The following is a 12,313-nucleotide window of genomic DNA, read 5'->3' as shown; positions in this document are numbered from 1 at the left end:
ACTACACTTATATTTAGCTGTATAAGAAACAAGATTAGGAGTACTAGTAACTCAGTGCCTTATAATTCACTGCCTTATATGTGAGGATTACTGGAATTTAAGTAGCTTTACCCATCAAAGTTACTTGTTCAGTCAAAAATTATTTAACCAAATCCATTTTTTGTACTCCATCCATTAGTCTGTAACTTCATTGCACTCTTTTATTTAGTCCCTTAGTGGCTTTTGTTTTCACTCAACATAAAATGACACAGCGCCTCCTCCACCTACATAGTGGATAGCCATATTGCTCCCTTAGACTTCTTCAGGTTTCTGCTCAAAAGTCACCTTAGCAGTTGATCTTTCATCACCCTATATAGAATAGCAATCCTCCCCCAACTGCCCTCCTCTTATTTTTCTTGCTTTATTTTCTCCCTAACCCTCATTTTCTGGCATAGTACATACATTTACATGTTTATTTGCTTATTGTCTTTATTTTCTTCTCATCAGAATGTAAGTTCTTAAGGTGAACTCTTTCTTTTGTCTTCTATTATATCACTAACACAACAGTGCCTGGCACATAGCAATTGCTCAGTAAACATTTGAATGAATGTATGAACCTTGGATTTCCTTTCCTGCCATTTCTGAAAGTTCTACTTAGATCATAACATTGTCTTTAAATGTCTTCATATATCAGCTGAAAGAATTTTGAGTACTCGTGTGCTGTCTCATACAGTTGTAAATTAGTATTTTATATTTTTTATTATAAGTTTAAATAGAGTTACATAACATGTCATTTTTGACATGCTATAAATATGCTGTTTAAATAAAATTGTTGCGTCAATCTGTTAAAAGTATCTTGGCAATTTGATTCCCATCAATACTTATTGAAAATATATAGGGTGTCCCAAAATTCATGCAAGATTTGAATTTTGTGTGAGCAATAACCAACAACAACAGCAACAAATAAAAGCCTAATTTTACTTGGTTTATTGAATCAGATTCTAATATCTGTTGCCCTTTGATTTAAATCCCTTCAATTTGATAAGCATTACCAAGTACCAGTTATTGCCCAGGATCAGGGACAATGAAGACTACGGCTTTGCGTATGTGCCAGCAAAGCCGTGGAGGCCATTTACCTGATGTGCTATTCCATACATAACCCTATACTGTATACTTTATGAATCAATAAAAAATTTACAATTTTTCATTATAAACCTGTGTTTTCTATCGAAATTACTTCTTGCATGAATTTTGGGACACCCTATACATGCACAAGTTTTTATTTATAGTTAGACATTTTATATTATTCTTTTTCTCCTTGAAAGGAGACTTTCCATTTATTTCCATTCTACTTTCACCACATAGGTTTCTTCTAATGTAATACTTTTATGCTTGAAATAAGGTAGTAATTCTATTATTCTTGTAATAAAGATATGTACATTTCTTTAATGATAAAAGCACTCAAAATAGGAAAAAGGGGACCTTTTTAACATAATAAAAAACATTTATGAAAAACTATAGCTAACATTTTACTAAATTGTAAAAGACTGAAAGCTTTTTTCTAAAATTAGGAACAAGACAGAGATATCTGTTTTTGCCACTACTATTCAACATTGTACTAGAAGTCCTAGCCAGAGCAATTGGGCAAGAAAAATAAAAGGCATTCATTTTGAAAAGGAAGAAGTAAAACTATGTATTTGCAGATGACATGATTCCATATATAGAAAACTTCAGAAATTCTAGTGATAAGTGAATTAAGAGAAGTTGCAGGTTTCACAATATCAGGGTTTGTTTGTTTTTTAACACTAGCAATAAACATTTCTAAAAGAAAATAAGGAATACATTTAACCTAGAAAGCAAAGCATTTGTACACTGATAACTGGAAGAAAATTCAAATTTTTGGATTGCAAGACTTAGTATTGCTAAGATAGAAGTACCAGCCAAAGTGATCTTTAGATTCAGTGTCATGCCTATCAAAATTCCAAGTCTGTTTCTTGCAGAAATAGGAAAGTGTAATCTTTAAATTTATATGGAATACAACAGACTCCGAATAACCACAACAGTAATGAAAATGAAAATGAAAAACAAATTTGGACAGCTCCATCATAAAGACCCATAGACTAGAATTGAGATTTCAGAAGTGAACCCATACACCTACAGCCATTTGATTTTCTACAAGAGTGCGAGACCATCCAATGGAGGTAGAATAGTAAATGGTGCTGAGACAAGTGGATATCCATGTGCAAAGGAATGGAGCTGGATCCCTACCTCACTCCAAATATAAAAACTTAAAATGGATCAAAAACCTAAATTAAAGTCTTTGACATAAAACCATAAAGCTCTTAGAAGAAAATATAGGGGTAGATCTTCATGACCTCCTCCTATCTGACAATGGATTCTTAGCTATGACACCAAAAGCACAAACCACAAAAGAAAAAACATACAAATTAGTATTCATAATTAAAAGCTTTTGTGCATAAAAGAGCATTATCAAGTAAGTGAAAAGATAACTTACAGAATGGGAGAGAATATTTGCAAATTATATATCTGATAAAATTCTAATATATAAAGAAGCTAATAACAAAAAGACAACTGAACTTTAAAAAATATAGAAGACATGAATAGTCTTTTCTCCATAGGAGATACTAGTACACAACTGGTCAACAAGCACACAAAGAGATACTCAACTTCCTTGGTCATTAAGGAAATGAAAATCAAACCACATTGAGGTACTGCTTAACAGGTCCAGCAGTTTGACTATAGTAAAAAATATTGGAAGATAAGTGTCAGCAAGGATATGGAGAAATAAGAGCCCTTGCATATTGTTGGAGGGACTGTAAAATGATGAAGACCCTTTAAAAAACAGCGTTGGCGTTCCTAGAAAAGATAAACATAGAATAATCATATGACCCAGCAATTTCACCCATAGGTATATACCCCCCAAAATTGAAAATAGGCACTCAAATACTTGTACAAAATGTTCATAGTGGCATTATTTACAGTAACCAAAAGATGGAAGCAACCCAAATGTCTATCAACAGATGAATGGATAAACAAGTTGTAGTATATACATACGTCAGTCATAGAAGAGAACTGAAGTATTGGTACATCCTATCTAAGAATAGACAAACATGGTAATTGACCATACCTTCGCTACGCCTCCCATTGGCTAATCAGCACGATATGCAAATTAACCCAACCAAGATGGCAGCCGGCAGCCATGCAGCTGAAGCGAGCAGGAGGCTTGCTTGCTCCAGTGATGGAGGAAGCCAAGGTTCCCCACCTGCCGCGGCCTGGCTCTGCGCGGCCTGGCTCTGAGCTCTGAAAGCAACAAAGTTTCAATTATAGAAGCTAAACAAACCCCAGATACCTGCTTTCAGCAGGCCGTGGCCACAGAGCTGGAGCAAGCAGGAGCCTCTCGGCTCTCAGCTCCAGTGACAGCAACAAAGTTTCAACTATAGGAGGTAAATAAATCCCAGAATTAAAAAAAAAAAAAAAAAAGGAGAGGCTGGGAGCTTCAGTCGCCAGCCAGCCTGAAAATGGCCCTCAGCCCCTAACCCAGACTGACCAGGCACCCCAGTGGGGACCCCCACCCTAAAGGGGGTGTGGCCATCCTGAAAACAGCCATCAGTCCCTCATCCAGGCTGGCCAGGCACCCCAGTGGGGACCCCCACCCTGAAGGGGGTGTGACCAGCTGCAAACAGCCATCATCCCCTCATCCAGGCTGGCCAGGCACCCAAGCGGGACCCTCACCCTGATCCGGGACACCCTTCAGGGCAAACCAGCCGGCCCCCACCTGTGCACCAGGCCTCTATCCTATATAGTAAAAGGGTAATATGCAAACTGACCCTAACAACAGAAAAACTGGAATGGCTGGTCACTATGATACACACTGACTACCTGGGGGCAGATGTTCAATGCAGGAGCTGCCCTCTGGTGGTCAGTGCACTCCCACATGGGGGAGCTCTGCTCAGCCACAAGCCAGGCTGATGGCTGCCAGTACAGCGGTGGTGGTGGGAGCCTCTCCTGCCTCCTCAGCAGCGCTAAGGATGTCCGACTGCAGCTTAGGCCTGCTCCCCACTGGCAAGTGGACATCCCCCGAGGGCTGCCAGGCTGCCAGAGGAATGTCTGATTGCCATCTTAGGCCCAATCCCCCAGGGAGCAGGCCTAAGCCAGCAGGTGGTCATCCCCCGAGGGGTCCCAGACTGCGAGAAGGCACAGGCTGGGCTGAGGGACCCCCCCCCCAGTGCACAAATTTTTGTGCGCCAGGCCTCTAGTGTTATATATGACATGGATGAGCCTCAAAAACAGTATATTGAATGCAAGAAGCCAGGTATAAAAGGTTACAAATGGTATGATTCCTTTAAATAAAATACTCAAAATAAGCAGATCAAAAGAGATAAAAAGCCAGTTAGTGGTTGCAAAGGAATGGGGGAAAGGGGACATAGGAAGAGATTATTTAAAGGGCTTTAAAAAATATAGAAGAAAAATGTAGAAATGTTTTCTTTAGACATGTTGAAAAAGTTTTGAGACTGGGGAGAGTTGGTAATTGCACAACATTGTGAAGGCACGAAATACCGCTGAATTGTACTCTTTAAAATAGCTAATTGTGATATGTGAATTTCACTTAAAAACGTATATATAAACCTAATGTTAAAGTTTCTTATATTGTATAACCAAACAGCTTTAAGTGCTTTAATATTTCTTATGGGTGGAGTTACTATCATTGTTGTATAATGAATGTTTTACAGATTTTGTTAAATAATGATTTTAATTAAATCATTAAGAGTCAAATTTATTGGAAATACATCTTCTCTTAATAGTATGGATTTTTTTAGTGCCATGTAGTTCATGTATCCATGGATGAAGGCTGAAGAGTTCAACATCAATTTTATTCCTGTTTATTTCATTATTATTGTTATTATTTTTAACCTTAACTCTCACAACCATTTTTATTAGAAAGGTGAATCCTGATCTTCATGATGGGCTTTTTGATAGAATTTCTGGTAGTGATCATGGGCACCAGGGTTCCTGAACTCTTGGGGTTTGCTGTGGAGGCAGGCAGCTACCAGAATGGTCTGGTCGTACTGGATGAGAATGTCTTTGATCTCCTTCTTGGAAGCCTATCCACATGTTTTTGGTAATAGGCCACCAGGGCTTTGGAGGTGGACTGGCCGATTGCATAAGTCTGGGCCACGTGACCACCACCCTTCCCCTGGACACAGCCAGCTCATTGTTCCTTGCCCAGAGGCAGAGCAGGCTCCAGTAGCTTGTGTTGCAGGGTGTGGTTGGATCATGTTCAGGGAGCACCCATTCATCTAACGAGGCAGGTGCCCTGTTTGCCATGTGCCAGGGCTCTGGCAGTTTTCTTGTGTCCTAAGACCTGCCCCAACTGCAGAGGACCCTCGGATGGCATGGCTGCAGGTGTACATGAGATATCCTCATTGTGAGGCGCTGCAAGCAGAAAAAAAGTCCTATTTCATGTTTTGTTAGACATAAGATCTGAGAAACATTGTTAATATAAATAAGTAGATGGTAATGGACATTTTGTTACGTCTGTGTCACTCAGTTCTTTGAATTTCTATGTCATATGCCAAAAAAACCAAACACACATAGTGTGATTTACTGTAAAATTTAGTTGTAGTGATTTATCAGTTTATAATTCAAATTTTCCTTCAATTTTTTTGAAACTGAAGAATTGGAAAACACTAAGCTTGCATAAGAATTTGATAATCATTAGAGTCAGTCATTTTCACTACTGCCTCAACACTTATACCAGTATTTCCAGTTGCCCTTATATTTACTGCTTTAGGGATTTTGCCTCTCAGGGAAATATATCAAGGTAATAAGACACATAGGCTAGAGGACTATCTTTCTTTTGTGAAATGAAAAGGCATTGTTAAAAGGGAAAAGGAGAAGGTGAACTCCGTGACACAGGCAGAGCAGTGTTTGAAATAATTATCTGTAGGAGTTGAAAATCTGATACCCTTAAAACCTATCTATACCCATGCAACTCTTGCAAAATCTTTATGTACCTGCAGGGTACTGAACTCTCTCTGCGATTTTGTATAAAATGCTTTTTACTGCCTACCTTCAGATAGGAATCTTTGAATAGCTTGGGACTTCTATGTACTGTGATTAAATAGATGAAAAATGGAATTTGCCCTAAAACTCTTTTTTGAAAATGGCTTTATTTATTTTGTACTGGAATAAATGTAGAATTAATATAAAATTCTTTAAAATTTGGTGAATTAGGAGGTTGGCTTCTCTTATAATTCCTTTTCTAAAATCTTTCCCAGGTCAATGAGTGGTCATTGAAGATAAGAAAGGAAATAAGAGTTGTTGACAGGCAAATAAGAGGTAAATTATCATTTTATGTCTCCTGTTCCCTCACTCCCTTAGTGTATTTTGCATTAGTTCATAAAAATAAGCTGCTTCAAAACATAGTTGATTCTTATATTATTTATAATTATTCTATTTTGCTTTCTAATAATTATAAGAAAAACTAATCCTAATGAACTCAAAGAAACTTCCTATTTTGTTAGAACTAAATCTTTCTCTGGCCTGGAATTCAGCTATTCAAGGGAGAGGGGTCATGTTCATTCATTTCTGATTTTCTAGAGCTCAGTGTTGGAAACAAAGCAGGTGCTCACATACTGTGGTAGACAGAATAATGTCCTCCCAAAGATGTCCACAGTTTAATCCCCACAGCCTGGGAATATGTTACTTTACGTGGCAAAAGAGAATGTGCAGATGCGATTAAATTAAGGCTCTTGAAGTAGGGAGATAATCCTGGGTTATCTGGGTGGGCCCAATTTAATCACCAAGTCCTTATAAGACGGAAGCAGTATGTTGAGGAAAGTGAGAGGAAAAGAGATGTGACCACAGTACCAGGTATTGGAGTGATGTATTTTGAACATGGAGGAACAGGCCATGCGCCAAAGAACACAGTTGGCCTCTGGAAGCTAGAAAAGACAGGGAAGTACACAGTCCTTCCAACACATTGATTTTTCAGACTCCTAACCACCAGAATTATAGAAGAATAAATGTGTTGTTTTGAGCCATCTTATCTAATAAAAAAGAAACATGCAAATTGACCATACCTCAGCTACACACAAGCCACACCCACAAGCCAATCAGGAGCAACTATGCAAATAAACCCAACCAAGATGGCAGTGGCCATGGAGCTGGAGCAAACAGGAGGCTTGCGTTGCCCCTGGCGATGGAGGAAGCCAAGTTTCCCGCCTGCCCTGGCTGGCTGTGGGCTCCGCTCAAAGCTACAAAGTTTCAATTATAGAAGATAAACAAATCTCAGATACCTGCTTCCAGCCGCTGTGGCCTCCGCTCAAGAAGAGTCTGGGAGCCTGGGTTGCCCAGGGCCGTGGCCAGCCTGCAAACAGCCATCAGCCCCTCACCTGGGGTGGCCAGGACCCCAGCGGGACCCCCACCCTGAAGGGGGTGTGTCCAGCCTGAAAATGGCCCTCAGCCCCTCACCCAGGCTGGCCACACCCTCATGGGGTGAGGGTCCACGCTGGGGGTTTGGCCAGCCTGCAAACAGCCATCAGCCCCTCACCAAGGCTGGCCAGGCACCCCAGCGGGACCCCCCATCCTAAAGGGGTGTGGCCAGCCTGAACACAGCCCTCAGCCCCTCACCTAGGCTGGCCAGGCACCTCAGTGGGGACCCCCACCTTGAAGGGGGTTTGGCCAGCCTACAGACAGCCCTCAGCCCCTCACCCTGGATGACCACGCCCCCCCAGTGGGGACCCTCACCCCATGGGGGCGTGGCCAGCCTGCAAACCACCACAGGCCCCTTGCCCAGGCCGCCCCACGCCCCACAGGAACTCCCACCCTGATCCGGGACACCCTCAGGGCAAACTAGCTGACCCCCACCTGTGCACCAGGCCTCTATCTAAACTAATAAAAAGGGTAATATGTTAATTAGACTGGGAGACCTTCAAGGAGACCTTCTGGACATTCTTCTGGACAAAGCCATGGTGGCGGGGCTGAGGTAGAGGCAGTTAGAGGCCAAGAGGGGAGGGCAGTTGTGGGTGATCAGGCTGGTGGAGGGCGGGGCCATTGGGGGTAAGCAGACCAGCAGGGGGGCCAGTTGGGGGCAAGCAGACCATCAGTGGGGGTCAGTTGGAGGTGATCAGGACAGTGGGGGGTGCAGTTTGGAGTGAGCAGGCCAGCAGGGGGGCAAATGGGGGCGAGCAGGCCAGTGGGGAGGGGAGGTGGGAGTGAGCAGGCCAGCAGGGGGTGCAGTTGGGGGTGATCAGGCTGGCAGGGGGCATTTGGGGGCAAGCAGGCCGGCGGCGGGGGGCAGTTGGGGGTGAGCAGGCCGGCAGGCAGGCAGGTGAGTGGTTAGGAGCCAGCAGCCCCCAGATTGCGAGAGGGATGTCCGACTGCCTGTTAAGGCCTGATCCCTGTAAACCAGCAGTGGGACATTCTTCGAGGGGTCCCAGATTGGAGAGGGTGCAGGCCAGGCTGAGAACACCCCCTCCCCCATGCATGAATTTTGTGCACCAGGCCACTAGTTAATAATAAAGAACTAAAGAAAACTCTACTTATAAAGGAACTAGAGGCCTGGTGCACGAAATTCGTGCATGGAGGGGGTGTCCCTCAGCCCAGCCTGCACTCTCTCCAATCTGAGACCCCTCAAGGGATGTCCAACTGCCCGTTTAGGCCCGATCCTGGTGGGATCGGGCCTAAACGGGCAGTTGGACATCCCTCTCACAATCCAGGACTACTGACTTCCAACCGCATGCCTGCCTGCCTGCCTGATCATTCCCTAACCACTCCCCTGCCAGCCTGATCGACGCCTAACTGCACCCCTGCCGGCCCAATTCTGCCCTCCACTGCCAGCCTGGTCACCCCTAACTGCCCTCCCTGCCGGCCTGGTCGCCCCTAACTGTCCTCCCCTGCAGGCCTGGTTGTTCCCAACTGCCCTCCCCTGCTAGCCAGGTTGCCCCCAACTGCCTTCCCCTGCAGGCCTGGTCCCTCCCAACTGCCCTCCCCTGCAGGCCTGATCACCCACAACCACCCTCCCCTGCTGGCCATCTTGTGTGTTGGAGTGATGGTCAATTTGCACATTACTTCTTTATTAGATAGGATGATTTTATGGAATGCAAATTAAATAAACTGTTAAATAAGTAAGGAATGTAATTCCATTTTCACTACTCTAAGCATGGCTGTAAATTGAGAAAATATATTTATAAGTAAATTGTTGTCGGGTACCACTTAAAATTAAGGTGACTTGCAAAGAGATAATGACATTTAAAACTTTTATGATTTTTAACACTTTCATGATTGGAGTAAAATTAATACCATAAAAATATCCCAATGTCACCTTCTTAAAAAAAGAATTGGAGAGGGGAATTCCATTCCCAGCCACAATGGAGTGAGGGATTCAGACTTGCACTCTCATTGTAAGTAAAGAATTGGACAAAGTCTATGAAACCCAAGTTTGCAAACATTGGACAACTGGCAATGCAGAATTTTGATCACTGAGAGAAGGGAAACAAAGGGAGAGAGCCCTAATATGTATGTCCCTGATTTTCTGCCTGGAGCAACTTTCTGGACCATACATAGTACGTGGAAGGGGATTCTAAGCAGAGCATGGTGGTCTCACTGAGTTGGGGAAACAGATCGGGGATCAGGGAGGCTGCAGTGGCTGGACTTTGTGTATCAGAAAGAAGGGCATTGCCCAGATAAAGAGCCCCACACATCTGCATGGGGTCTCATTGAGTCTCTGGCTGAATACTGTGCCCTGTATACTTAGAATGAGATTTCAAGTGGTTGGGCAAAGAACAATTACTGAGGACGGAACAAACTACTAGGAAGCTATAGGCTAAACAAGTCCCAGCACTAACAAGGAATTGAGAGATGGTAGACTTCTGATCCCTCACAGTAATAAGACCTTTTTGAACATCTGGTACAGTTCATAGAGACCCCAGAAGGGCTATGTCTTGATATTAAGGCTACATAGCCCTAGATTAAAGGCCGCCATAAGTCCATAGCAACAGCTTAAATTCAAGTCTTGAAACCTGATCTGCAGGCAATTTAACTGTCTTCCAAATAAAGCTGCTCTTTACAAGAAGAACAAAAAATTTAGACACTTAGCAATTACTGGGAAGAAGCAGGACAGTGGGAATCAAAATCAGGAAATATAAATAGACTAAAAAAAAACACAATGATCTAAAGCAGACAAGAATTTTAGACAGCTTGATCCCCAGTGGGGGGTGTTCAGGAGGCAGCCAATCAATGATTCTCTCTCTCATCATTGATGCTTCGGTCTCTCTTTCCTTCTCCCTTTCTCTCTGAAATAAATAAAAAAAATATATATATATATATATATAAAGTTAAAAAAAAAAGAGCAAACTGGAACTTCTAGAAATAAAAGATCTGAAATAAAAATAAAATAAAAATGTCACTGAATGGGTTTAATAAGCAGATTAGACACTACAGAAAACAAGATCAGTGAATTGAAGATACCAATGCAAACTTTTAAAACTATAGTACAGAGAGGAAAAAAATTTTAAATATATTTTTATTGAATTCAGAGAGGAAAGGAGAGGGAGAGAGAGATAGAGGGAGAATTGTCGACCAGCTACCTCCTACAAACCCCACACTGGGGACCAAGCCTGCAACCCAGGCATGTGCCCTGACCAGGAATCATACCATGACCTGGTTCATAGATTGATGCTTAACCATTGAGCTACACTGGCCAGGCGAGAGGAAAAAGTTTTTTTTTTAAAGAATGAACCTGTGGAACAATATCAAGTGGTCCAACATGTAATTTGAGTCTCAGAAGGAGAGGAGTCAGATAAAATGATAACTGATGAATACTGCAAACACAGAGATACAAACAATTCTTCAAACAGGCTCAACACAAAACCATACCAAGGCATATCACAATTTAGATCATTCATGTTGCCTCTCTGAGATGAACACAGCCTGCCCCCCCCCCCAACTATAAAGGAAATAATATACATATTGAGGCAGAAAAGTATAAATAAGAAAGTTAAAATCACCCTGAAATCCTATCAGCGGTTCTCAACCTGTGGGTCGTGACCCCTGAAAATACATCCTGCATATCAGATATTTACATTACGATTCATAACAGTAGCAAAATTACAGTTATGAAGTAGCAACAAAAATAATTTTATGGTTGGGGGTCACCACAACATGAGGAACTGTATTAAAGGGTCGCGGCATTAGGAAGGTTGAGAACCATTGAGAGAGAGCATGTTGGTGATCATCCCTTCCAGATATATGTCTGTCTATAGTTGCAGTTATACACAAGCATTTGTTTATAAATGGATTATAATATTCTTGTTGCTGCTTTATTTATTTCTTACAGTAAAATATAACAAAATTGACAATTTTAACTATTAAGTGTACAGTTCAGTAACATTAAGTCTATTCACATTGCTATGTAACCATCAGCACTCTTTATCTCCAGAACTAATCTTTCATCCCATACTGAACTCTGTACCATTAAGCAGTAACTCTCCATTTCCCCCTCTCCCATATTCCCTGGTAACCACTGTTCTACCTTCTGTCTCTATAATTTGACTGTTATGTTACCTCATAAGAGTGGAATCAAACAATATTTTTCTTTGAATTTGGGTTATTTTACTTACCATAATGCTTTTAAGATTCATCCATGTAATAACATATATCAGAATTTCCTTTTTAAAACTGAATAATATTCTATTGTATGTATGTACTTCATTTTGTTTATTGATCTATCAATGGACATCTGGGTTATTTCACCTTTTGGCTGTTGTGAATATGCTGTTATGAACATGAGTGTACAATTATCTGTTTGAGTCCCTGCTTTAAATTCTTTTGTGTATATACCCCAAAAATGGATCAAATAGTAATTCTGTATTTAAATTTTGAAAAACTGTAGTGTTTTCCACAGGACTGTACCATTTTACATTTTTAACATCCAGGACTAAGATTCAAAGCAACCACATAAAAAGAATATAGAAGAAAGTCACTGTGCATGCCCAGGGAAAGATGCAGACTCTGAAAAGACCTGAGAAGTCTAAGTTTACACCTCAAGCTGATTCTCAGCACAGATATCCTATGACAATAAAAGTTTTAAAGATAGCAAATTCGGGGGAAGTGATAGAATTTCAGGAGTTATGTGATGATTCAAATGTCCCATTTTCAACAACAACAACAAAAAATCACAAGGCATACAAAGAAACCTAAAGTATTGTCCATTCAACAGTAAGTAAATCAGCAGAAATTGTTCCTGAGAAAGACTAGATGACAGATTTACTAAACAAAGACTTTAACACAGCCATCTTAAAGAGGTGTAAAG

At 41.5% G+C, this 12,313-nt stretch overlaps 1 protein-coding gene and 1 pseudogene across 2 annotated transcripts in view; one reads left to right on the top strand and one right to left on the bottom strand.

Moving 5' to 3' along the window:
• The window catches only part of CHMP3 (charged multivesicular body protein 3), a 42,535-nt gene that overhangs the window by 11,074 nt on the left and 19,148 nt on the right, over window positions 1–12,313 (top strand). Inside the window, exon 2 of one of the 2 annotated variants that reach the window (XM_070429652.1) lies at window positions 6,279–6,339. The exons of the other annotated variant lie outside the window; for it this stretch is intronic. Coding sequence (XP_070285753.1) covers window positions 6,279–6,339 — 61 coding nt within the window. The remainder of the gene's footprint in view (window positions 1–6,278; window positions 6,340–12,313) is intronic. 2 annotated transcript variants of the gene reach the window in all.
• LOC139019494 (small ribosomal subunit protein uS9-like) lies at window positions 5,045–5,395 on the bottom strand (annotated as a pseudogene).

Source organism: Myotis yumanensis, unplaced genomic scaffold (assembly GCF_028538775.1).
Source record: "Myotis yumanensis isolate MYYU_CA2020_CCGP unplaced genomic scaffold, mMyoYum1.0.hap1 SCAF_11, whole genome shotgun sequence".
Lineage (NCBI taxonomy): Eukaryota > Metazoa > Chordata > Mammalia > Chiroptera > Vespertilionidae > Myotis > Myotis yumanensis.
This window is presented reverse-complemented; position numbering and strand designations above follow the sequence as displayed.